Source organism: Callospermophilus lateralis, chromosome 2, assembly GCF_048772815.1.
Source record: "Callospermophilus lateralis isolate mCalLat2 chromosome 2, mCalLat2.hap1, whole genome shotgun sequence".
Lineage (NCBI taxonomy): Eukaryota > Metazoa > Chordata > Mammalia > Rodentia > Sciuridae > Callospermophilus > Callospermophilus lateralis.
In genome coordinates this window covers 121,110,481-121,137,020 of record NC_135306.1, presented here as the reverse complement: position 1 = coordinate 121,137,020, position 26,540 = coordinate 121,110,481, and the positions used below count along the sequence as shown (strand labels likewise).

The 26,540-nt window shown below is 34.7% G+C and overlaps 1 protein-coding gene across 9 annotated transcripts in view; it reads left to right on the top strand.

Annotated features, from left to right (window-relative positions):
• Positions 1–26,540, top strand: part of Gria4 (glutamate ionotropic receptor AMPA type subunit 4) — a 329,568-nt gene that overhangs the window by 246,739 nt on the left and 56,289 nt on the right. For 7 of the 9 annotated variants that reach the window (XM_076843817.2, XM_076843814.2, XM_076843818.2 and 4 more), the window contains exons 5-9: positions 4,847–4,900; positions 13,435–13,593; positions 18,233–18,400; positions 19,620–19,724; positions 23,661–23,771. In XM_076843817.2, the coding sequence (XP_076699932.1) occupies positions 4,847–4,900; positions 13,435–13,593; positions 18,233–18,400; positions 19,620–19,724; positions 23,661–23,771 (597 nt within the window). Of the gene's footprint in view, positions 1–4,846; positions 4,901–13,434; positions 13,594–18,232; positions 18,401–19,619; positions 19,725–23,660; positions 23,772–25,083; positions 25,117–26,540 lie in introns of those variants that run through there. The other 2 variants (XM_076843820.2, XM_076843819.2) reach the window with 2 other exon arrangements.

Here is a 26,540-nt window from a genome sequence, read left to right as displayed (position 1 = left end):
TCACTTCTGACCACTTCCCACTTCCTAAGGCAGAATGGGATCTAAAGACCAGAGGAAACTCTGAGGCAAGAAAACTTAAGTGCTAATTTGGGCATGTAAGTGTGTATGCATTGAAATGATAAGGTGGGTAAGTAGAGTCTATTATAGTCCCTGATGAAGACACAAATATACATAGGACTCTATACCCAAAGAAGAACCTTATCCCAACATCCTTTACTGGGAGTGAATCACTGAACTTCAGTGAGAGAAAGGCCACTACATTAAGAAGCAGCCAATCTTTTATGTGCAATTCTCGCACCCTTCTCTTTCACTAAAAAAGGATTTTTCCTAATTAGAAACTTTTATAATCTCTAACCTCTCCAAGTATAAAAGAATATAAAAACTATATGCACATACACATATACATGCAGGCATATGCAATACTCATAGACATACATATCTTTATCTTCAAATATCAGATGAGAACTCACATTTCTATTCTTTCCCTAAATTCTGGTTACTTAACAGCCTTAGTTCTTGGTCTGGGGTCCTTTATTTTCCTCACTTCATTTATATATCTTTCCTTGAAACTAAAGTTATGAGATTATTTTTCAAGATTGTAGTTTCAGTCTGCAACCTTTTTACTAAAGCACCTTGCCTTACCTTTTTCTTCAGTGAAAACCAAAGTTTAGTTTTGTTTCCGAAGTATATTGTGAAGCATCCCAGCAGGAGGATCCCAAGTGAAAGCCACTGGGGCTGGGGCTCAGTAGGAGAGTTCTTGTCTCACACGTGTGAGGGCCTGGGTTTGATCCTCAGCACCACACATAAATAAGTAAAAAATAAATAAATAAATAAACGTTCATTAACAACTAAAAGGTGTTTTTTTGTTTTGTTTTGTTTTTGTTTTTAAAAGCCAGCCTCAGCATCTTAGTGAGGCCCTAAGCAATTTGGACAGACCCTGTCTCAAAATAAAAAATCTAAAGAGCTAGGAATATGGCTCAGAGGTTCAAGGTTCAATGTGCCAAGGAAGGAAGGAAGGGAGGAAAGGAGGAAGGAAGGAAGGAAAGAAGGAAGGAAGGAAGGAAGGAAGGAAGGAAGGAAGGAAGGAAGGAAGGGTGTGTGTAGTGAAGCACTTTAAAAACCAACATTGGGGGGATATGTGGGAGTTAGGAACTCTATCTAAAGGAGGATTAACTTTTGTATAACAATGAGGGTCTCATTGTTATACAAAATTACATATAAGAGGAAGTGAGGGGAAAGGGAAAAAAACAAGGGAGAAAAATGAATTACAGTAGATGGGGTAGAGAAAGAAGATGGGAGGGGAGGGGAGGGGGGATCGTAGAGGATAGGAAAGGCAACAGAATACAACAGACACTAGCATGGCAATATGTAAAAACGTGGATGTGTAACCGATGTGATTCTGCAATCTGTATACGGGGTAAAAATGGGAGTTCATAACCCACTTGAATCAAATGTATGAAATATGATATGTCAAGAGCTTTGTAATGTTTTGAACAACTAATAATTAAAAAAATAAAAAATAAAGGAGGATTAACGAGAGTAAGCTTCCAGCATTTACCAGGTAGTGACCTGAACACAACCATACACATTGTACTCTTTTCTTGATGTCAGTGAATTCTCTGGAACATGATGGGACATCTGAGAGAAGTTCCAGATGACTCATAAGATCACACTCAAAGGAAAAACAGAACCATTCATACTTGAATGTGCCACTGCATGTCTTTAGCAAAAGGTATTCCTTGATATAGAATCAGTTTCATAATGCTTTCAGGTATTATGTGCTATCCCTTATAGAAGGACTCCTGAGTGCTTTATAAACCATTGATCCACAAAGAATTACCACAAGATCTGTCTATGTATTGAAGGCCAAACTTATTTTTCTGCATGTTTCAAGTTAACCTCACTATTTTAATATTTGTGGCATTTGTATTCTCTTAAACTTAAGATTCAACCATTCAGTCAATATTTATTTAGTGTCTATTGTCTTAAAATCTATCTTGTTGACAGGGTGGGAGTTGGGGAAGAAGGGTGAAGTGCTGGGGAGTGATATTGGCAAAACTATATTTTAATATTGTGCACATGTGCATATATGTAACACAAATCTCATCAATATATGTAACTACAATACACCAAAAAAATGTGGAAAGAAGGGAAAAAAATCTGCCATGTTCTCCCAAGCAAATAATATAGCTTTCTTTTTGAAAGCCATAGTTCTCTCCTCACTTTTCCTTCTATTTATGATTTTTCTCTTTGGGTCTTATCCCCTTATGAATAATAAACATTCTTGTGACAGTAACACTGACTGATTTACCATCCTGCTCCTTGAATCTCCTACCCCCAAAACTGAAACATAGAAGGCACTTCACTGAATTAAACTGAATTGACAGGTGAACTCAAGAAGAAATGGTGCTTTGGATATTTTTTTTTTCTAACTTTAATTAAAGAAAAAAGATTTAGAAGTTACACTCACAAAGACTGATGAAGCCATAATTTGTTAATAAAACAATTATAGTGTTTATATCTGGTATTTAACTTATAAATATATATAACCCTGAGTTTAAAACTAAATTATTCAGCCAACACCATTGATGTTTCTAAAGAATTATTTATTTACTGAAAATAAACACAAAAAGTAATTAAAGGATTCAATTAATCAATAATGTGTTTAATTCTTGTGAAGATGGGCCTTTTGAAAGCAGAGATCAATATAACGTGTATCCTTCCTCATCTAATCTTCAGAACTCTAAACAGACCCTGGATTGTTATTCTTTGTCTAGATGCATCATCTGTTTCTATTAAAAAGATGCAGCCTCTTCACCTCTACGTTCTCCTGTCTTGAGGTATATGGAGTTCTGAGAGAATTTTTCTGCCAGGATTTTTGTCCCTTTCAGTTATTTGTGGCTTTAATTGATTAAAGTTCTTTGCTGGACAGTAATGATTTTTATGGAAATACCCAGTACCAATTTTCCAGTGGTTCCACATATTTTAACATTTACAACTGTATTATACCTTAAAGTGAATATTTTATAAAACTGGCATAAGTGTTTGACTGTAGTCACGCAAAGACCATAAGTTGAAGTGTTATAAAAAGAAGCAGGGTGGGTATGGGGGCTTGAAAAGAGTGCAGAGAAGCCTTAAATAATCATACAAGACAAAGTTGTAGTGAATCAGAAAGAAAAAAATAATGTAACAATCCCTGCTGAGGCCAAAGTGCAGGAATCTATATTCAGTTTCCTAACTAAGTACCAATTATCAAGTTTACCCTTCCCCTTTTACACAAGCTATATCTGAGAATCCCAAACCATAAAATGGCTCCAACCTGCTACACTCATGCTAAATCTCGCAGGTTTGGATCATCCAATACAACTCATTAAAATGCTTCTTTATTCAACTCTCTTTATAATTTTATCTTTTTATTGCTTGTCCTTTTCTTGATGGCATATCTGGCAATTTTAAAAATGTAGAACAGCTCTATAAAGTTACAAATGTAAAGCTGAATTTCAAGAAAGTAAAGGAAATCTTCAGGGGCCAAGAGCTAAAGGCTGCTGCCATTGAGAACTCAATGGATTAGGTAACCAATTTGGGATTCAGTGCTCATCCAAGAACAAGAGCTTTGGGGTCAGTCAAGGCAACAAATTAGATCTTAGACACCTTATAAAGTGTAATCATTGAAAGGCAACAATCTAATAAAGCTGGAGGAGAAAAATATCCACCATGTATACCTGAAGTCAATTATGTCTTTTCTGTCCTCAATTGGGCTGAGTGAGGCGAGGGAAATATTTCGCCAAAAATTATCAGAGCCTTTTTCTTCAGGCAGATTATATTTTGAATACACACACACACACACACACACACACACACACACACACACACTGATCTATAATCTGAGAAATTATCAAAAAGTAGCCACAGTTTGTTGATTCTAATATCATATTAGAACCAAATTCAAAACACTTTGTGGTAATAATTTAAGGGATTTGGGCTGATAATTTTCCAGAATTGAAAGGCAATCCTCATAGGCAGTAGAACAAACTCTGAATAATGAAAAGATAGAAATTCAAACTAGTCATAGTGAAAATGTAGAAATTTGAAGTCAACGAGTATCTATGATGCTATTGAAATGAAAAGATGGGCAGAAGTTTCATTTCACCCATGAAACATAATTGAGTTCTGGTATTACAGGGGTTTTTCTTTATTTCATACTCAAGTCATTCAAATACAAAAAGAATTTCTGAGGATATCAAAATGCTTTAAAAAAGTGAATTTTTTCCTTGATAATGAAAAAGTATGAAAATCTTGTTTTATTTTTTAAGCTATCAGAGGTTGCAAAGCTGCTGATTAGCAACTACAATTAGATTTTCTCTTACTCAAAGAATTTTCAGTTTTATAAAAAATAAGAGTTTTTTAATCTCCAAAGGAAAAATAAAGTTGTTATCAATAAATAAACTACATCTAAATTCTTCAGGTCAAAATTATTTTTAAGTTTCTATGTTAGTGAAGTCTCTTTAGAAATAGATACATTTAGAAATATATTCTCTTTAGAAATAGTTTATTTCTCTTTAGAAATAAATTGTTGGTTCTTAGATTTTTCATTTTCTCTAAGGAAATTAAACTATTTTTGAAACAAGTACAATAAAATAATTGGGGTTAGTTATAAATGAAGCAAAAGTGAATGAATGAAATAAAATGATGTTTGTTTTTATTTTAACCACTTGTATTTAGTGTGGCTTATAAAGTTCTTCTAATTAGAATGACTTTTATAAGGAAAACTATATTATTTTCCCCATCATAATTCCACATGAAATTATGTTACAATAGTTTATTTTATTTCCTTATATCTCCACAGATTGTGAGTGTTGGAAAGCATGTTAAAGGCTACCATTATATCATTGCAAATTTGGTAAGAACTCTTTCTTTTCTACTTTTCATATGAATCACTCAAGCATTCAAAACTATTTTAACCATGCCTTAAAATAATGCTACAATAAATGGTCAAACAACATTACCTACTAAGTTTTTCTAACTCATAGACTATTTTACTACAATGATCATCACATTTCTAATGTAGAATTCAATATTTTTTATGCAGATGAGCTGGGTATCTGCCAAAGAGACCTTTAAAAATAATTGCAGTGTTTATTACTTTCAATTTAAATACTGGTTTGTCTGTCTAAATGATAAATGCTTCTCTATGGATGAAGATTGCCAATACTTGGGTATTTCATGAATCATCTAAACTAATAACCTATGTCCTCCAATTAAAGAAAAATATACTAATTATAACTGAATCTTTTGACTGGAAGTAATACATTTTTTAAAAACTACATCAAATTCACATATTACACAGAGATGGCTAATGAACAGGATACATGCACATTAATGAAGTTCTTAGAGGGCTAAGACAAGGATTCATAGATCTCTTGACAAGGCCCACTACATACTTCTTGCTAGCCCTTCAATGTCTGTGTGGGTTGGGGTGTGCACAGGAATTGTCTCTAGAGGTTCATTCTCTCTTGCTTTATTAAAGTACCACCTGCCCTGAGGGCTTGATCCCCAAAGTGGTTTATCCTGGAAAAAGTCAGGAATGCTTTCTCCTTTTTAATCTACCCCCATGACACATTTCTTTGGTGAGTATCTTTTGAGTGAAGCAGGAAAGAAACTAAAGGATACAAAAGAGATTCAGCTTTGTCCCTCATTTCACGTAGTGAGCGGAACATCACATGTTAAGATAGAAATTTTTAGTCTTTAATGAATAGGATTTCAGTGTGGAGCTAAGGTAATGAAATGAAGCAATAGATTGTGAGTCATTACTGTATTGCATTTCTTGAATAAACCATAATTTTGCAATTTAATGGATTATCATATAAATACTGGAAACTTTTGACTTGTCTTTTCCATTACTTTTAATAATCCAATAGATGTGTTTTATTATTTTTATAAAGACTCAAATCTTAAAGAAAATATATTCTGTCATTAATCACTATAAAAGATCCTATGATTATGGGATGTCTGTATCTACAGTGACATTATATAATGAGATTCTAATTAATTACTTTACTGCAAATAGAGGGGTTTGATATTTATTCTTTCCAAACAACAGAGTGCAGGGGAAAAAAAATCAATGTTATAAACTATCTTTCCAGAAATGAGTTGCTGACATTGGCAACAAAAATAAATAAACCAGCACAAAATGGAAAGAATTAATATTTATAGCACTCTAATGGATAGCATAACCTGTCATAAACAGCCCTAGTAGATGGCAGCATATTTAAGCTATCCAAAATACCAACATATGAAGCAGGAAAACTCTTTTGCTTGTGGTAGCAATAGAACCATCACTTTCACTAAAAATAAGTTTTTGTCATATGCAGTTGATATCTTTGTATCACATGATTAGATCACTGACATGAACATGTCTGTATAATATAGTGTACTCAGATAGATTCTGTTGACATTCATTTATCCCTAAAGGACTCTTAATTACAAGACCAGAGTGATTTTTGTTTCATTTGGTCAATCAATAACTATTTTTTGAGAATTATGTGCATAAGAGTCTTAAATGTGAAGCCAATCAAGAATCAAAATAAAAAACTACATTAACATTACACTTAATGTTGAAAGACTGAATGATTTCCCTAAGATCTGAAAAGAAGATAAGGAGGTATCTTCTCACCACTTCTATTGAATATCATACCAAGGATCCCATCAAGGTCAATAAAGTGAGAAAATAAATAAAAGGAATCTAGATTAAAAAGGAACAAGATTTTGTTATAAAAAAAAAATCTAAGAAATCAAAACATTATCATAAAACCAATAAGTGAGTTTAGCAGGGTTGCAGGATACAAGGTTAATAGTCAAAAATCTATTGTAAATATACATAATAGCAGCATTCTATAATAAATGAAGAAAATAATTTCATATAAAATTTACAATTCAGGTTTCATAATTTAAATAATATGCTAATTAACCAACTCTTCAAGACTGATTTAATATGTAAGAACTGATTTTTCAAAGAGCAATTCTTACTGGTTGCCTTTGGCTATAAATATTCCAGAAGATTTAAAATATTCTTTTGAAATATTCTAACAAATATTTTAAGTACAATGTTGAAAATCAAAGCAGAAAGTGTAAAGTCCAACCTATATCTATCAAAAAGGGAAGAATGAAACTAGCAGACATCAATATGAGAGCAATTGTATCATCAATTTATAAACACGAATTTTGTAAAAGCCAAGAACATCCCTTATTTACACAAGTTAAACTCCCTGGAGAAACAATTTAAATCTAAGTACCCTTTAGAGTCTTTTAAGGTGATAATCCTCTCAGCCAAGAATCAATGTAAAGAAGGTCACAGAAATATTGACTTCCCAAGGGTCATTAAACTCTTTGGCTGAAAAAAAGAAGACAGATTCCAAGTATTTAAATAAAATAATATTCAGTTTATTTATGACTAAGGCTGCAAGTAAGTTGGAAATTCTGTTTCGAATTGCTTTAGTCTGCCTTGTCATTATCTGAGTTGAAGTTATCTTCCTCAATTAACTATCATCCTCATCCAGCTCATAGAGCAGTCTGTCCTGACAAAAAGGAAATCATTTTTTACATGCAGTGATCTCCCTAGCCTTTGCAACTATCAGCAGTGTGCTATTATCTCATTTCTAGCCAGATTAAAAGAAATGATAATCCCTTCTCATATTACTCAGGCCACACACAGCCTGTAGTGGGTCTAAGAAGCTCCACAGGAAGTTGACATCATCTGATGGGCTTGAACTATGCTGATAGCTAAAGGAAGCAGTACAGCTCTTCCTGATTCTTGAAATTTCTTGATGACCTTCACTGCCACTGTCATTAACTGTAGCATATTAAGAATAAGTAACACAAGGAAAGGGAGATTGCTAGAATCTCTTTATCTTTTCTGTGTCCTGTATATGATTTGTATGTGGTCATATGTATGCTTTATTTCAATATACCAACCATCTAGAGGTACTAGAAAAGAATATTGTTTCTCAATAGATTGTGTTCTCTTCCAGGATATAGAAGTAGGAATATGTTATCTGTTAGTTCATGTAGTCTGTTTTTTGTTGTGGTGGTGGTCGTTGTTGTTTTGTTGTTGTTGTTGTTTTTCAGAGACCGAAGTAAGGAAATCAATTTCTTAGTCCTTAGAGTTTCTCTTTTCTAGTTCTTTCACTGATCTGCCAGTTATTTTTTTAAACACAGGCATGATTGTATCATTTCCCTGCTTAATTTTTTTCCATGGTCCCAGACTGCAAATATAGTAAAAGACATCAGCCCCTTTATGATATGCTGTCCTGTGGACTTGCAGCCCTACCTGCTAATAATTGTCTCACCTCTCCATAGGACTTTCATTTCTCTAAAGTGACATACTGTCTAACTCTGAGTCATTGCCCCAGTTTTCACAATCTTCTACCAGAATAAGCATTCTAAAGTGAAGCATTGCTCTACTTAAATTCTTTAGGATCAACTCTTTGTACTACTTAATGCAAATAGCCCTTTAAGATTTTTGTCACCCGTATCAAGTGTGGTGGTGCATACCCGTAATCCCAGTGACTGGAAAGTCTGAAGCAAGAGGAACACATGTTGGAAGTCAACCTCAGCAATTTAGCAAAACCCTGTCTCAAAATAAAAAATAAGGAGGGCTGGGGATATAGCTCAGTGTTAAAACACCCTTAGTGCTTCAATATGCACACACACACACACTCCCCAGTACCACAGGGAAAACAAGAAATGACTTTATTTCTACTCAATGCAGAGCCCACCCCACGTGTATCTGTTCTCCTAATCAAACTGACTCCCAGACACCTGCTTTTCTTGGAAGCTTTATCTTGGCCACTGTCTCTACCTCAAAGCATTTGTCCCAACCAATCTTAATTAATTGTTACAGCTATTTCTTTTTGAAAGCAGTCCTTAAATACCAGTATGATAACCCCTTTTCTGTGTTCATCATCACCTTGTGCCTTTGATAGTATGTCATTGGTGTTGATGAAGGCTTCTTTCTCCTTCTTCAAAACTGCCTTTGAAGCAAGTACTGTCCAACAGCCTGTAGCACAACTGTGAATAAGGCATTAGCACACCACAGGCTCTTTGAGATGTTGTTCCTACAACGTCTATGAAACAGGTCTTTTTTCCTCCTCTTTATCTGTTCAACTTCTGCTTTTCCTGCAGTACCCAGCTATGGTCATTGTGTTTGTTTTGTTACTATAATTATTTTAATTAGTCCTTAAAAATAGATGTTTATTTTATAGACTGGAAAATGAGGGTCAGTATAATTTACCCAATATCACACAGACCATTAAGTCTCAAAGGCAAATTTGAAGCTCTGGCCTGTCTGCCTGCAACAATTAAATAAATTCACTAATTAATAAATAACATATGAGTTATTTAAACTCCCAGGGAAATGCCACACAGTGACAATAATGCCACAAAGTGACCATTCATTTAAGCATCCCCCACATCACCCTGAGGGGGATCTGGCTTTGGACATTGCTCTGTATTGATATTCCCTCCTCCTTCACAGTTATGTGACCATCCACAGCAACAAGGAGCTCTTGACATTTGTTCCACCTGCAAGGCAAAGTCAGAATCTTGCAATCACTTGAATTTTTAATTTTTAAAAAGTATATTCATTTCATATATAGGAAAACACCTGGTTCTGACATAAAGAAATTCAAAAGTATAACATGTTTAGGGTATATAATTAAAGACTAACTGAATCTATGCTTCACCTCTCCCTTATCACATCACACACACACATATGCATACACACACACACACACACACACACACACACACACATACCCACACAACCTGCCACATACATGTAATATACTACTCATGTCTCACCTACAAAGCAAACAAATATACAGAGAGCAAAGTGACTTGTCTGCATTATATGTATGGTTTATTTCAGAATGGGGCCTAGAAACAGTGCCCCAGATTCCCAATCTAACACATTTTTATTCAGGCAATTCAAGTCCAGTGACTCCAGTTAAAGATTTTACCAACTTGGCAATATTGTTTTACATTTTTCTTTCTGCTTCGTATGTTTCAACTTTTCTGCATGGAGCAGGTCTCACTCCACCATCTACATGTACATCAAAAGCACATACTTTAAGGCCATTCCTTCAAACTAATTTTTAAAAGATGAGGAGAGAGAATTTCCCCATTCTGTTTGATGTCCCTTCTGCAAACTGCACCGGAACTTTCTTGATGTGATTTAGTCAACCTGTGAACCTGAAATTCAAAGATGCAGAAAATTTGCATGAATTAGATAAAACTTAAAGGATGAGCATTTAGTAAATATCGGTGATGTGATTGGACCTACAGATTTACATGGTCAGCAGGATAACTGATGCTAATAATTTTAAACATCACCCCCTCTCCCCCTAGAGAATGTGTGAATTGCAAATGGAAGTTTAAGGAAAACTAAGATGGGAATTAATCTGGAAAGGTCATTAGCCATGGTGAAATACAAGCAACTTAGTAGCCAGTTTCCACAGGTAGAGAGCCTTTCTTCTGATCACCCAGCCCTAAGCATAATTTGCTTAAGACACTCACCCACTGATTTCCCCCTAACTACAGAGTAAATGATTTTATTACATTGTTGCCCTAGAACTTTCAGTTCCACAATATTGTATGGATACAAACTGAAACTAAATGGCCACTAAAGTAACTGTTTCCAAGGAAACTGCTTTTCTGTCTAGATCCTATCCATTTTCTATATAAAATTTTAAGAAAATATATGAAAGAGGAAATATTTCCTGTACTAGAACAGACATAGCAAAAATTAACTAAGCCACCCACCGTTCATTCAAATCATAAGTAAAATGAGTTTATCATGACAAGGTAATTCTTCCCTTATCTTCAGTGTAGCAACAGGATGGAATGAGAGAAATGTAGGCTGTTGTTTATTAGGCAGCCTTTACATCAGATGCTTTCTTCTGAAGGATGCAGCTTTGCCTGAGTGTCTTGCAGCTGTGGATAATGCTATAAAAGGCTTGACAGACCTTCCATTTCAGCCACGGCTGAAAGAAAATAATATTGTCATCAATTAGCAACCGATGCAACAGTTGAATTACTGTGGCTTTTTAGAAAATATTGAAATTATTTGCCTGCCTGTGGGTTTGCACTATACTCTGGTAAAAGCAAACAAATGTTCAACTGACATTTTAGTAGCTAAAGATTGATGGTCAGTGTTTTTCCCATTTCCAAAACATAGATTTGCTTTCTGCTCTCTACTTTATTTCTCAATGAAATCAGAATGTTACTGATTATCTGTCAAAGTAGCTGGCATATAAAAAGGCATGAAATAAATATTTGTTGAGTGAATGAATTAATAATTGCTATCAATTACTGAATTCAAATCAGATGTGCTAGTTACTTTTGAATTATCCTTCTCACTTTGCAGCCTAGGTTAGAAAGTAACAAAGGTGGGATTCAAAGGCAGGGCTCTTATTTTATTTTATTTTTGATGGTACTATGGTGCCTCTGCCAGGGCTTTGATAATTAATAAAATTAAAACACATCTTTGTGCACAGAAGCATAAGAGCTGGGCAAAACCACATATGCCTGTAATCCCAGTGACTTAGGAGGCTGAAGCAAAAGAATCACAAGTTCAAAACCAGCCTTGGCACCTCAGAGACACCTTGTCAAAAAATAAAAAATAAAAGGCCTGGGGATGTAACTTAGTGGTTAAGTACCCCTGGATTCAATCTCCCAAACCAAAAAGAAAAAGAATTATGAGGATAGGAAAGATGGTGGAATGAGATGGACATCATTACCCTAGGTACATGTGTGACTGCATGAATGGTGCGTCTCTATACCATGTACAACCAGAGAATTGAAATGTTGCACTCCATTTGTGTACGATAAATTGAAATGCATTCTGCTACCATATACAACTAAGTAGGAAAAATAAAAAAATTAAAAAGAAAAGGAAAGAAGGAAGGAAGGAAGGAATAAAGCAAGAAGAAAAGAAAGAAAATACACAGGGGCATAAGATGAAAACTGAAAAGTCGGTATTTCAATGGCTTAGACAAAAGGGACTAAATGGAAGGGAAGAGAGGGGAGATGGGAATAGGAAAGATAGAATGAATCAGACATACTTTCCTATGTTCATATATAAATAAACAACCAGTGTAAGTCCACATCATGTACAACCACAGAATATATTTGGGCATATTATACATGTTTAATACTTCATGTATGTATAATATGTCCAAATATACTCTACTGTCATCTAAAAACAAAAATAAATTAAACAAATAAAAAAAGTATCAACATGGTGATTTTAGTTAATTATTCTCCTATTGAGAACACCCAGATTGTTTCTAGGTCTTGGCCATTCCAAATTATCCTGTAATAAATTTCCTTGTATATATTTTTTAAAAATCCTTTACAAAACACTAAAAGAAAATAAAGCAAAAAGCAATGACAGATGCTCCAAGCCTGTTTATGTGTGCACGTGTGTGCACGTGTATGTGTGTGTGTGTGTGTGTGTGTAGTTCACTTTCCCTGAGCTAATAATGCTTTGGGCTTCATCAATTTACTTCCTTAATATGCATTTTCCCTCTTCCTGCTTTGAGTGAATATTTTTGTAAGACACTTTAAATTCTTAATGGAGAAAAGGGGCTAGGTATAACAGAAAGGAAGAAAGGAAAGCAGGAAGAAAGGAAGAGAGGGAAGATGGGAAGGAGGAGATATAATTGATACACAACAGAAAACAACTGATCAATCAATAGAAAATTAATAGCTTTCTAGAATTTTTGAAACCCAGGTTACTATTTCTATGCCAAAAAGATAACACCCCTTTTCCTCCAGGCTTCTTCATTCCACCCAGTGGAAACCATCTTTTTTCCCACAACACAGGAACCCATGCATGGCCTTGCTTGCTCTCCTCTCTTGCAGTAATGTATCCCAGGATTCTTAGGATGGTAGAAGTTTTTTATATCCTCTGGTTCAAATTCCCAGCTCTCTCTCTCTGCTTTTAGACCACTTTACAATTAAACCAAAAACCCTTAAAATGACCTCACCCATCAGCGACTCAGAATGTCATTATACCTTGATATTGCCTTTATATAATACACATTTGCACACATCTGTATCAGAGGACAATTACGTCCTCAACAGGAGACTTTTTGATGTTGTTTTATTTGTCTCCCATACCCTCATGCATTCATAGAGGCATTCAAGAAATATTTGTGTTGAGCTAAACTGAAAATATTTATATGCTTTTTCATGTATTGGATTTTGACTGACAGATTAATGCCTACAGTGGCATAATTCAATAGCTGACAACTAGCCATTGCTCTATTAGAAATCTGTTAAAATATATCTTGGTCATTAATTTGTGCTACTATTGAAGAATTGAAATGTATCATAATGAAGTAAATTTAACAACTTTTTCTATGGATTTTATAGGGATTCAAGGACATTTCACTTGAGAGGTTTATACATGGTGGAGCCAATGTGACGGGATTCCAGTTGGTAGATTTTAATACACCTATGGTAACCAAATTAATGGATCGCTGGAAGAAACTAGATCAGAGAGAGTATCCAGGATCTGAGACTCCCCCAAAGGTATTTGTTTGTTTTTATTTCATGTACTGTTAGTATTTTTAAAATTTATGATAAAAAGTTCATTATACAGTTTCTCCAACATTTCATCAGATATGGCATGGCTCAGGAAAGCAACTCTTTGATATTATACTGCACTGCCCAAGCAAAATTTCTAAATTTCTGTATTTAAGGGTTTTTAGACATTAACTCAAGCAGTTTACTATTATTATAACTTTATTTTTGAGCATCCAATTTACTGATAGATCATTGTTTTCTAACTATTTCAAATGTGAATGGCCACTATTAATTTTCTACCTTGATAATAACTATATCTGCAAAATGATTATTTATAAAAGAGTAGAAATATTGGGAAATTGGTAGAAATGCAAAATGTAGAACTTTTGCAAAATTTATTTTTAAAAATAACTGTAAAAGTCATATTCATTGACTCTTTCTCTGACAAACACTACATGTTGTATTTGTTAATATTTTCAAAGGAAGCTGGTAAATTTCTGGTAATGAGTACATTTTTTCTCATCTAAAATGACAGCTGATTTTCTAAGACATCATTAAATAACAGCATAACATATCAACTCCAGTTTTGTAAGCTCCCACATAATAAGACATCATCACCATCAATATTTACTAATCTCTCACTGACAGTGTTTTTCAGTAGAGACAATTTGGTCATTCAAGCACAGACTAAGATCTACTGGCAGAGAGTCTCAGCTATTCCATTTCTTAATTATAAAATTTTTCATACTGCTACTGTCAACTTCCCCACTATCATATTGGGATCTGGATGGTTAGCCTATAAAAATCATGGAGGGCTGGGGATGTAGCTCAAGCGGTAGCCTGGCAAACGCAGGGCGCTGGGTTCAATCCTCAGAACCACATAAAAATAAAATAAAGATGTTGTGTCCACCGAAAACTAAAAAATGAATATTCAAAAAATTCTCTCTCTCTCTTTAAAAAAAAAATAATCATGGAATTTCAAAACAAAGCATTTACTGGGAATTCACTCTGCCAAGCACTGCATTCCTACTTTCTGATATTGCAGATTAATACATGCAAGAAGTTAAATGGATATGTTAAATGGCTATCCTCAAATTGAGGACCAAATTCATGAAATACTAGCATAGAATCGTTTTTAATGTCTCCTGTTTGACAATCTCCAACTAGACTTGTCTGGGCCACAGCTTGGTTTATGGCATTTGTTTGTGATAATCTACTTTGTTGACATCTGTTTAAATTTAAGCCAATTTTCAATATTTTCACAAACATAGCTTTTATGACACAATATAATAGATATCAGATATATATGTATATAAATATATATAATTTTTCATAGCTCTTGCCATGATTCTATGCATTCAGAAGCCAATTATCAATTTTCAGTATTTATGATAGTTATATAAAGTCTCTACAAATAATGAATCTGCAAATATGAAGCCATTGCACTTAGGGGAATATAGAGTTACCTTTTGTGAGCCTCTGGATATAACCTTTTCATCAACCAGTCAATGCATAACCTTGGTTTATGTGTTTCTGTTTAATGTGTCCTTGACTCGTTATCACTAAAGGTCAGCAACTCTATAACTTGTGCCTTAATAAAGCTTGTTTAACATTCATATTTTCTTCATAAACACATCACAACCTTCTTGTACTTAGAAATATTAGACAGCACTCAACACTATGCTTTAGGTCCATTTTAAACAGTAAAATTATCAACAAAAAGCACAAAATTGGCAAAAACATCACTAAATAGACCACAGAAAGGCTATTTGCTTCCAATATGTGAGCAGAAACAAGGAAAGGAAGTGCTTCATTGTTTAATCACAACTGGAAATTTGCAATGTTTGGTGAATTCAGATTTTTACTACCCCATACATGACCACAAATAATCAAAAAAGGATTGCCAGTATTGATTTGAGGATCACAAAACAAATATTAGCAAGTAGGCAAGTTTAAACACACAGAATCTGCAAATAATGAGGATTAATTGTAATTAATTGTTTAGTTTTTCAGCCAAGATTAACAACATGACTTCTGATATTAAAACATATCTGCTTTAAACAATCTTCTGGAATAAATATCTTCCACCAATGCAGGCTAAACAATTCCAATTTCATGACCCTCTTCTCTCTTTCCAATGCTCCAATCAGAACTGCCCCTATGCTTGTCTCACTCCAGTACTGGGATTCCGTTTCCATTGTCCTCCACCTTCATTTCTGCCTGTCCAGATCCAACCATCTTCCAAAGCTTTATCTCAATTTCACTTTCTCTTTGAAACTTTTTCTTATTTCTCCAGTAAATATCTATTTCTTTCTCCTTTGTACTCTCCATAATATTTGAGTGTGTAATTCTCACCAAGGATTTAACATTATTTCTTTGCATACTTACTGCTTCACAACTATTAACTCCTTTGGGGCAATAACCATCTATCACTCTCCTTTGTCGTTCTTCCAGTTCCTACCCACTGTTTCAGTACATCTTTTTTAGAGTTCTCAAATATGATACAAAATTTCATGCTGGAAAAGACCATGGCATATAGTTGTTATCTTTTTTTTTATTTAACTCCTCTGTTTAATGTTTCATAATTGGAAAAAAAAAATGTGTTTCACATTTTCTTCCATCCATCCATGAGTATCAGAATGAGCATTCATTTCATTTCTTTCTTTTCAAAGCCCACATTCTTTCCACTTAGTATGATTCTGCTCATCTCTGTCTTTACCCTGGAAAACAGCACTCCTCCCACCATTCTGATCATTGGTTAGAGCTGTAAATAACTCTAAGCCAAGATCAAGTTTTTCCAAATATTTATTTAACGGGGATTTTCTAGGTGCCATCTAGAAGTTGTGTGCCCATAATTGTGGTTTCCTGGGTTGTAATTCAATAAGGCACATGGAAAAGGGCTACCTCCCTTGAAAAGGGAAAACTTATTTGAACTACAGCTTCTATCTATCTACCAGTTCTATGACTGTCAAAGCCCAGGTCTTTGCTGCTCTAACTGCCTCCTTTGCTAATGCTCCACACTGTGTGATACCCGTTCCTTTTTCTAGTGTACTTGTTTCACAAAAATGGATAAACTTTTTAAAACCACAGCAAGCGCGTTTGATTTTTGATGTCATCTCTTCTTAGTTTCTTTCTTCCTACTGAAAAAGCAACAGTGTATTTCTCTTTTTCTCTCTGTAGATCATGAAATAGTAGTAATTCATTTTTCTCTTGACCTTCATGCCTTTGGCAAGTTTCACTTTATTTCTTTTTTATTTTCTTGTGCTATAGAAAGATGATTTGATGACTTTCTCTACTCAAAGATGCATTGGTTTGGACAGTCGTGCCATATTTATGTTGATATATCACCTTGCTGATCACCTGAATGTCCTTCAGCTATCCTACCCCAGTTTTGAGGGGGAGTACATATTCTTAAGTTTCTTTTTCTTTTCTTTTTTATCATGTCCTTGAGATATATACAGCAAGTCTTTTAATTTACATGAATCTTAATAAATCCTAATACAAGCCTAATGGTTAGGTCCTCTACTATTGAAAGGTTCTGTATTAGAACTTATTTTTATATGTAATTTAGATTTTCTCTTCCCTGGAATAGTGATTGCTCTGTCATAGTGCCTGTGTTTACTTTCTACAATTGAAATTTCTTCATTTGCAAGTAAAAAATCAAAATCATCCTCCACTTTCCACAGCATAAATCTACTCTCATACAGGTGGAGGTGGTATTCATCATATGGAAATGGCCATATGGAATTTCTGAAAGAGATGACAGTTTTTGTCATGCTTAGTCATTGATGCTAAGCCATGCACCAAGAAAAATGTGTCCTGCTTCCCATGTGTTTGGTAACTCTCCAATCAAATTCTTCCAAATGTAACCCCCTATTGTTTTCATTTTCAGCTTAAACAAATTACTGAGTCTTTTGTCATGTCTTCTCTTACCTTAATAATTTTTCCTGGGGAATTCACTGTTTTTTGCAAAGAAGCAGGGGTGGTCATTGGAAAGCAGATGGTCTATGCTTTGTCTCTGCACTTTGATCCAAGATTATAATGGAAACTTATAAGAAATTATTTAACCCTTCTGAACGATCCTCGTTCATATTTAGTGTAGTAACTGGTGAATACACATTTGTTGAGCAAGGAGATGTAATTTCTGGCATCATATTTTTGAATAACAACAAACAATCCCATTAATTCTTCTGGAAGACTGAACAAAGATACACACTTCAAGTCATTATAGATAAATTAAATCTCAGAGAATCCCTGTAGACGTTTTGGGGAAGGAATAGCATAAGACAGCCCAGCACTCCTGGGGCTTACCAACTCCAACAGACAAGGAAGATTCCAAGAATGCTGAACCTAGGATTTTGTTATTCCACTGCTGTTGTTTCTCCCATCTGATGGGGTCTTTTTAATACCCTCCATTTTTCAGAATGTGTTTTTGCCTTTTTAATTAGGGTGATTAGATTTGGCATACAGTCTTTGTATTTAAGTGACAGTACAAATTTTTGAGGCTAGAGTGAATCAGTCATCATTAATCTCATCATCCTCCAGACACTGGGCTTTGTCATTGAGCCCACAGAGCCCACAGACCATTTCTAGAGTTAAATAACCTTTTTAACATTTGCCATTATAATCACTTCCATTCAATTAGTACACTTCTGCCCTGACTTATGACGGAGTCCTGGTGATGGCTGAAACATTCCGAAGCCTTAGAAGGCAGAAAATCGATATCTCAAGGAGAGGAAATGCTGGAGATTGTCTGGCAAACCCTGCTGCCCCATGGGGCCAGGGAATTGACATGGAGAGGACACTCAAACAGGTAACTCGCACTTTTATTAAGCTTAATTCATGTGACGATCTTGTTTAAGTGAAATGTTCAAGTAAGCTGACTAATTTTTCTGAGCATTAATGCATATTTACGATTGCCAATTTAATAAGTCAAGGGATCATTATCTTTTTCTAAATGCAGAGTAAAAATTTTGATGTTTTAATCTTAACATACCAGCATAGTCAGAGCAAGCAGGGTTGTGATATAGTAATCCCCCCCCCTCCCTGTGGCTCAAAACATCAAAGGAGCTTTGCTCACTAGCCACACTCTACATTAGCAAGGGCCCTCTGCCCACTATAGTCACTCAGGGGCTCAGGCTGGCAAAACAGCTGTCATCTTGATTGCTGCAAAGGAAAAAAGATTCTTACAGGCAGGTTTTGAATTGGCAGGTAAATGCTGTACGTGGCTCATCACATCTGTTTACAAGTTATATATCAGAAAGAATTACATAATGCTAGCTAACCAGAAGGTACTCAGGAAGTACAAGCCTACCTTGGGCCCAGAATGTAGAAGAACAAGAAATATTTGGCAAACACAGCTAATGACTACTTCAGAAGATCTTTAAATTGTCACTTTGTATTTAGTAATCAATTTATTTTGTTCTTTTATAATTATATGGATACCATTTTTCAAATAATGCTATGTATTATATCAGAATGTTACATATATAAATATTATAATTTAAAAGTTTTTAAATGCCATGGTAAAGCATAAGTAAAAGTGAATGAAAAGGAAATTTGGGATCAAATGTACTTGAATTTTTTCAAAAGTACATTCAACTTTTTAGTTTCTTATATCTTGGTATAATCAAGGAGAAAATATGATCTGACATGGGAATAAGGGTATCTAATATATTATGTAGATATGTAGATAAAATTGAAAACTAGCTGTAAACAAATGACATTTCTATTCTATAAAGAATACTTCAATATTGAGGAAGAATCTTGTTGTTAAAAGGGAAACTTTACAATATAAAAAGAAATGAAGTGTATTCATCTTCTAGGTATAAAGGAGAATCACTTTTACCTCAATGTGATATCCCTCTTTCAGGTTCTATCTCCAAAACTCAAATGCTCAATGGCATTCCAGTGAGTGGTTTTAGCTTATAGTTCCACACAGTGTGTGGTCATAAGCCCAGCAACTAAAGTTGAGATGTCTAGTAGTGAAGTGGCAAACAAATACATGCATAGGTTTTCTCTTTTTCTCATAGGTTCGGATTCAAGGGCTGACTGGGAATGTTCAGTTTGACCACTATGGACGTAGAGTAAATTACACAATGGATGTGTTTGAGCTAAAGAGCACAGGACCTCGAAAGGTAAGCCACTATCAAACTGCAAAAAAAGGAAATCTTGTTTCTTAGTTTGCACCTGACATTTTTAAAGCCTAATTAGGAGAAAGCCAGCTGGATATTCTACCTTTTCTTTCTTTCTTTCTTTTTTTAATGTGAATACTTATAAATAGTACTATCTTGATAATCTGTGCTGTGGTAAATTCTGGTATCGTATGTTCAATGGTGTGGCAAAGCTAAAACTACTAATTTATTATGCACTATTTATGTGATTTTTTTCCACAAGGGAAGCAATATTGGGGAAAGGGCTTCAGAAAAAAAATTCCACAAAACATAACTCTACTGTGCAGGAAAGAACACAATTCGATAAAGAGACATAGCACCTCTGTATACCTTGTATGAAGTCACTAGAGTACAAAGTTTTAAAAACTATTCTAATGGGTGGTTGTATTTAGAACAGGCTAGATGTTGAAATAAGCAAGTAGACAAATGAAAAAGAGCAAAGGAGAAAGCAAGTGGAAGATAAGATTATGAGGATTATTATTGGGCTGAGTAGGAGAGAAAATCCCCAGTTGAGTTCAGGAAGGTACTGGTTTCAGGGTCTTGGATTTTAGAAGATAACTGCAGGTCCTAAGATGTAACTGGATATCTTAAGATACATCAGTAGTTTTCCCAATATCCAAAAAGTACTTTCTACAATGGAACCATACAATCGTACCCAGTAATTAGTTGTAAGCATTTTATAGCTAACACATGTGATTTCTACTATTCCTTTTCTCTAGGCTTGGCTAGGATTTCACGGGAAGAGATATTCAGTTGAACTTATCTAAAAACCCTGTGTCTAAAAATAAGTAAATATTTAGTAAAAATATTTACTAAAATAAGTAAATAAATAAATACTCTGGGTCAATACTTGGCTGTTTAAAATCTTTCCAAATAATATTTTCCTGCTTTAATAAAATAATAATAATACCTGTAATTTTTGAAATTCCTTTTAATTCTCAAGGACTTGACCTGGTACTTTCAGAATTTACAAGAACAAGAACAAAACAACAAGAAGAACAAAAAATTGAGTATTATTATCTCCCTTTTTCTACACAAGAAAATTATGTCCAAAAACATTATGGTTGCTGATGTAAAGCCTGTAAGAGAAAACAGAGAGTTTTAATTCTCATGAGTCTGGTTCCAGAACCTTCTCACACCTTGTCTTGTGTGGACCCTCATTTCCAGAAGTTTATCTTCTACTGAGATGGATATATGCTCCATGTGACAAAGAAACAAGGCATGTAGAATTTCTAAAAGGAAGAGCCACTTCCAGTTGGAGGGAAAGAGATGAAGGAAGGCTGAGTGGAGGAGGAGAATTTCAAGTTACCCATGAAGCTAGGGTTCAGGTAGGCAGACAGGACAGAGGCAACAACCCGAGGAATGGCTTAGAGACAGGGCAGTTGTGGTCATTCATAGAAACTGGCCAAGGCTTTCCAAGTTGTGTTTTGCTCCAGTGCATGGTGTTCAGTTGCATCTGTATCCATGTGAGGAGACACCTGGCATGGAAACCCCTCCAGCTTGTGGGCCTCTCGATGCATCTTCTTCTGTGCAGGTTGCCGCTGACACACATTGGGCTGGAGCTATAGGTCAGATAGAGTGGAAGCTGGATGACAGGTGAGGAGCCTAGCTGTACCACCTCTAAGCTCCACAAGAAACTGCCCAAAGCAAAGGAAAAAGAAAGTCATGGGTTCCCACATCAATACCACTTTACCCACTCTGCCACAACACCACCAGCAACAAGAAAGGAAAAGGCTCATTTTCAGCAAAGTGTGAAAGTTCCACTAGCTGTGGAGCAGACAGAGCACTCCAGAGGCCCCTAAAACCCTTGACCAAGGAATGGGAGAGGTAAGGTAGGCCACCTTCCCATCATGCACCAGATCTTGCAAAATTCACATAAAGCAGAAGCTTTTCAAAAGGCAAAAGACAACTCTATGCTTTTGTAAAGTAAGTACAGAAATTCAAATCATTCTCCATAAGAGATACAATCATGGGGAAAGGAAGCAGGAAGTAGAGCAATAATATCAAGTGGTCTATATATTACTGAATCTTTTTTATGGTTTATTGAACCATGATGGTAACAAGCATTAGGGTTTTTTTGAGGAGAAAGTTAGAGTAAGTCAGGAGAGTAATGAACAGTACATCTTCACACCCAGCTGACATTCATCTAAGACTCTTTAAAGAACTGTGAAGTGTAAAATGGTGCAGATTCATCTGTCTTCCTTTACCTGTGGCAATGATCAACTTGGGCATTCTGTCAAGAATATTAAACTTAAAAATGAGCCACAGTGAGAAACACCATGCTGCCGAGACCAGGCAATCTGTCTGCAAAGTGAGTGATCGTTCTTGTAAATTGAACACTTGCCAACCAGGGAGCAATCTTTGAAAATAGATCAGAGAGTCAACCCATCAGTTTGTCTGACTTCAGTAACAGAAAAACAGATTGAGAGTCTCATTAAGCTGAAGCCACAAAGCTCTTTCTGAAGTCCAGGCCCCTACATGCGGTGGAATCTTCTTAACATTACAGTGAAAGCCAGGGCTCCAGAGACAGTGTTCCAAGACCAGATTTAATTGTGAAACTTTCACTTATTGAGAGTAGGTTATATACCAGGCACTGTCATGGGAAATTGATGTGCATTCTTACATTTAAGCCTCATGATGACATGGAAATAAGATATATTTTTCTCATTTTACTAAAAAGTAAGACTCAGAGAAACTAACCTACCCATGGATAGTCAGCTAGAAACAAGGGGAGCCAGAACAAAATTGCTATACCTCCTGAGACTACTCTCTTGACTGCTATGAAACATCAGTGCCAGTGCTAATAAGATTCTTTTTAGGGTTGGTGGGAGAATAAGCCAGATTTTTCAGGACAGCTCCAAGTTGCTCTCAAAGTAACCACCTTTAAATAGAACAGGGGTTCCTTACAGGAGGAACAGGGGCTTCCTCGATACAAACAAATCCCTCAGCTTTGGCTCCAATGACCCTCCAACAAATTCTCTCTCTCTCTCTCTCAATAAATAAATAAATAAATAAATAATCTTAAATATAAGCTTTGAAACTGTAAACATTATTCATTAATATTCATTTGTGATATAGTTAGCATTTCAAAATGATATTATTATTATCTAGTGGTTAGATTGTAGCAAGACAAAGTCCATTTCTATGTTGTTGTTTTTTTTAAATGAACAAGTTTCTGCTGAGCATAGTAGCACATACTTTGTAATTGGGAGGCTGAGTCAGGAGGTTCTCACATTCAAGGACAGTTCCAACAACTTATCAAGACCTTCAGCAACTTAGTGAGAACCTATCTCAAAATTTAAAAAGGAAGGGAGGGAGGGAGGGAGGGAGGAAGGAAGGAAGGAAGGGAGGAAGGAAGGAAGGAAGGAAGGAAGGAAGGAAGGAAGGAAGGAAGGAAGGAAGGAAGGAAGGAAGGAAAGAGATGGGATGTAGCTCAGTGATAAAACATCCCTGGGTTCAATCCCCAGTACCAAATAAATGAATACACAAATAAACAAATATGAAATTTTCTTTTGCTTAAAAGGCTGGCTATTTCCTTTACTATACAACTTGTAGCTTTAATTTTAAGATCATATAAATCAATTTTAGGCTATGCCAGTCTATACCACTAGAAGAGAGAATCACCATAAACGGTGTTCCATCTAACTCATATGCCCTTTGGAACCAGCCCTTCCCAATATCTTGGCTACACCATGATAATAAGTTGTAAATATGTAATAAGGCAGTATCTTTAAAACCAAGAAAACCGGCTCATTATCAATTAACAAAACTTGCAAGCACTCTTTTTTATTTGCATTTTAAATTTGTTTGGGTTGCTTAGTTATTTATAGCACTCACTATCCCAAAGAAAGCTAGAGCCAACACTTCTCCATGTTTTCAAGTATTTTTTCTGTTTGGCAGGTTGGTTACTGGAATGATATGGACAAATTAGTTTTGATTCAAGATGTTCCTACTCTTGGCAATGACACAGCAGCCATTGAGAACAGAACAGTGGTTGTGACCACAATCATGGTAAGTTTTGGTGTATGCTTTGTGGTGTTCCGTTTTGTCCACAGGCAATATTAACTCCCCAACTAAAGTGAACAGGGAGGGCAGAAATTGAATCTTAGTGATGATGGGAGTGTTCTGACCCACCAAAATCTGTTGAATAGGTTTGTCCTGAGCTTTGAGTCTTTTCTGTACTGTTATTTGTGTTATCTTTTGTTGCATTTATTGTTTTTGCAAAAGTGCTCGGATGTTAAAAAAAAATACAAATGAGACTGTCAAAATCTAGTTGGAAATGTATGAAGTGTTGAGACCCAAACACCAAACAGTGAACATGCAAAAGGCCAACTTCCAATCATAAAGATATCTGGGAGTAAACACCATATTTTTATCATCATTATGTTTCTTTAACAACAATGTAATAATAGTTAATAGTGTTTAAAATTATAATTTTTCAGGTAGTTTAATCATTGGATAATGATTTACATTGTCTGTTTATAACAGTAAAGATGTAAATGTAGAGATTTTAATGGGCATGTTTTATACAACGAATGTTTTAGTAATTGATTTTGTTTTGCATTTATTCTTAATGTGAAAAGAGTTTTTTGCACTGATTATTTTTCTCATTGTCTAGTGAGAAATACACATATGAACTATTGGACTTCTAGGAATTAAGAAAAATGTGATTGCTTCATTTGCTCACGTCATGAAATGAAAAAATACTCTAAATTTTAAGGCTATACTTTCCAAGAGATTCTTATGAAATTATCTTTTAAATAATAGAATATGTTATGTACTTTTCTTTTCTAAAGTCAAACATGCTCATTAGAATCGATAGTGGTGAAAGGAGATCAACAATCAGTGACCTTTCCTATCTAAAGCTATAACGTCTTCAGCTTACTGTCTCTTCAGGAAAAATATATCATTAATTATTTATGGAAGCCCTACTCTAATAAAATGGAAGTATTTTATATGATTTAGTTTATAGCTTACAGAATTTTAATTTTTAGCTTTAGGTTTTTAGTAATGTCACGCTTTTTCTAAAACTGACATTGAGGTCAAAGCATGAAAATTCCATAGAGAAGCGTTTACATGTTTCAATTAGCTACATCTGTGTTGGATCACCAGTTAGCAATTTAATGTAATCTGACAAACCCTGATTGGAAATTTATGATTTTAGAATACAAACCAACCAACTGCAGTGTTTATGTAAACCTTCTAATTTAATTGTGTAATATTTGCATGGGACTTGAAAAGCAATATATATTTATATTTCTTTTCCAAAAAAAAAGACACAGTAATGGAAAGTCATACTTCAGTACAGTCCTCCTCTTTTCAGCCTCTGATGAAGAATCCTATTTTAAGAAATTGATCAAGAAAGAAAAGAGTTCCACGCTGTTCGACCATTCCTAACTAAGGCTCGAGTCTTGTTCTCCTGTGTAATAATTTAAGCTTATTTTTCATGTGGGAATCTTCTTGGATGACCAACTCTGGACTACCAGAAAACAATTTAAAAAAAAATTGTCTGTGACTTTTCTGAAAAAGAAAAGAAGAATAAATCCTCATCTTTCCCAAGAAAATATATGTCAAAAAAGAAATTACTTAGTGATATGACATATCAGTTCCCATCTCATGAAATGAGGTCCTTGTATACAAATGATGGAACTATACCACTCCTATTTCCAAGGGTAGATTTTCTAAAAGTAAAAATCTCTGAATTCCTGTGCTTGTTTTCTGAATATATGCAATTGTTTTCTTTACAGATTTTTGAAAATTTTGCTTGTTTTTTTGTGAAATGAAATGTATTATTGTGCATTATAGATACAATGTAGAGAATCTCCTTTCCATCCCTTTTATTAAAAGGGTTGGATATAAAATTCTTAAAAACAAAATATTGGATTAATTTTGCAAGCATGGCTAGTTTTCAGGAAGCATGCTCTCAAAAAAATTAGTAAAAGTCACTGAAAATCCAGTTGTTTTCTCTCTATATGAAGAATATTCTGTAAAATTATCTGTGGTTTGACAATGATGCCATCATTATTTTTGCTATCGAATAGTGTAATACTAGTATCTATCTTTTTTGTATGAATTGTAATCTTCCTATAAATAATACCTCTGGTATTTGCAACTGAATAATCTTTCAGTAATTCAAAAATATATACTAGAATTCTTTCCCTGGAAGTGTTCTTTTTATTTGCTTTTGTTGAAAATGGTAGCCCAGTACTTACGACAACTCTATCACCTCATTCATTTTGAAAGAAATATGATTCCATGTAGATTAATGTTTATAACTGCATGTAATACTTCCCCAAGTTCAACTGAAAATACCCAATACAGATGAGTTGGCTGGTCATTGTAATATGTACAGTACAGATCTCTAGATACAGAAGTCTGAGAATGAGCACTGGAAATCATCCATTTTGATCAAAATTGATATGATATTGCTGTTTTTACATTTGTCTTTTCTTCGTGTATGCTGTTATTTATATGTTGATACACTGTAATGATATATGCTATTGTAAATAAAACTGATTGAGAAATTCCCATTATTCATTTACAAATATTTATTGAGCGTCTGCTGTGTGCTAGGCACAGTTATAGACCCCGGGGATATGTCAGAAAACAAACGGATAAAAATCTTGCACTCGGTGGAATTTATATCCTAGTAAGAAAAAGCAGATAAGAAACATAATCCATGATTATTATATCTCTCATTCCTAAACAAAATGTGGTGTCACTTTTTATACTGCTGAAATTTTATTTTTCTTACAATAGTGTTATATATCTATAATGTGA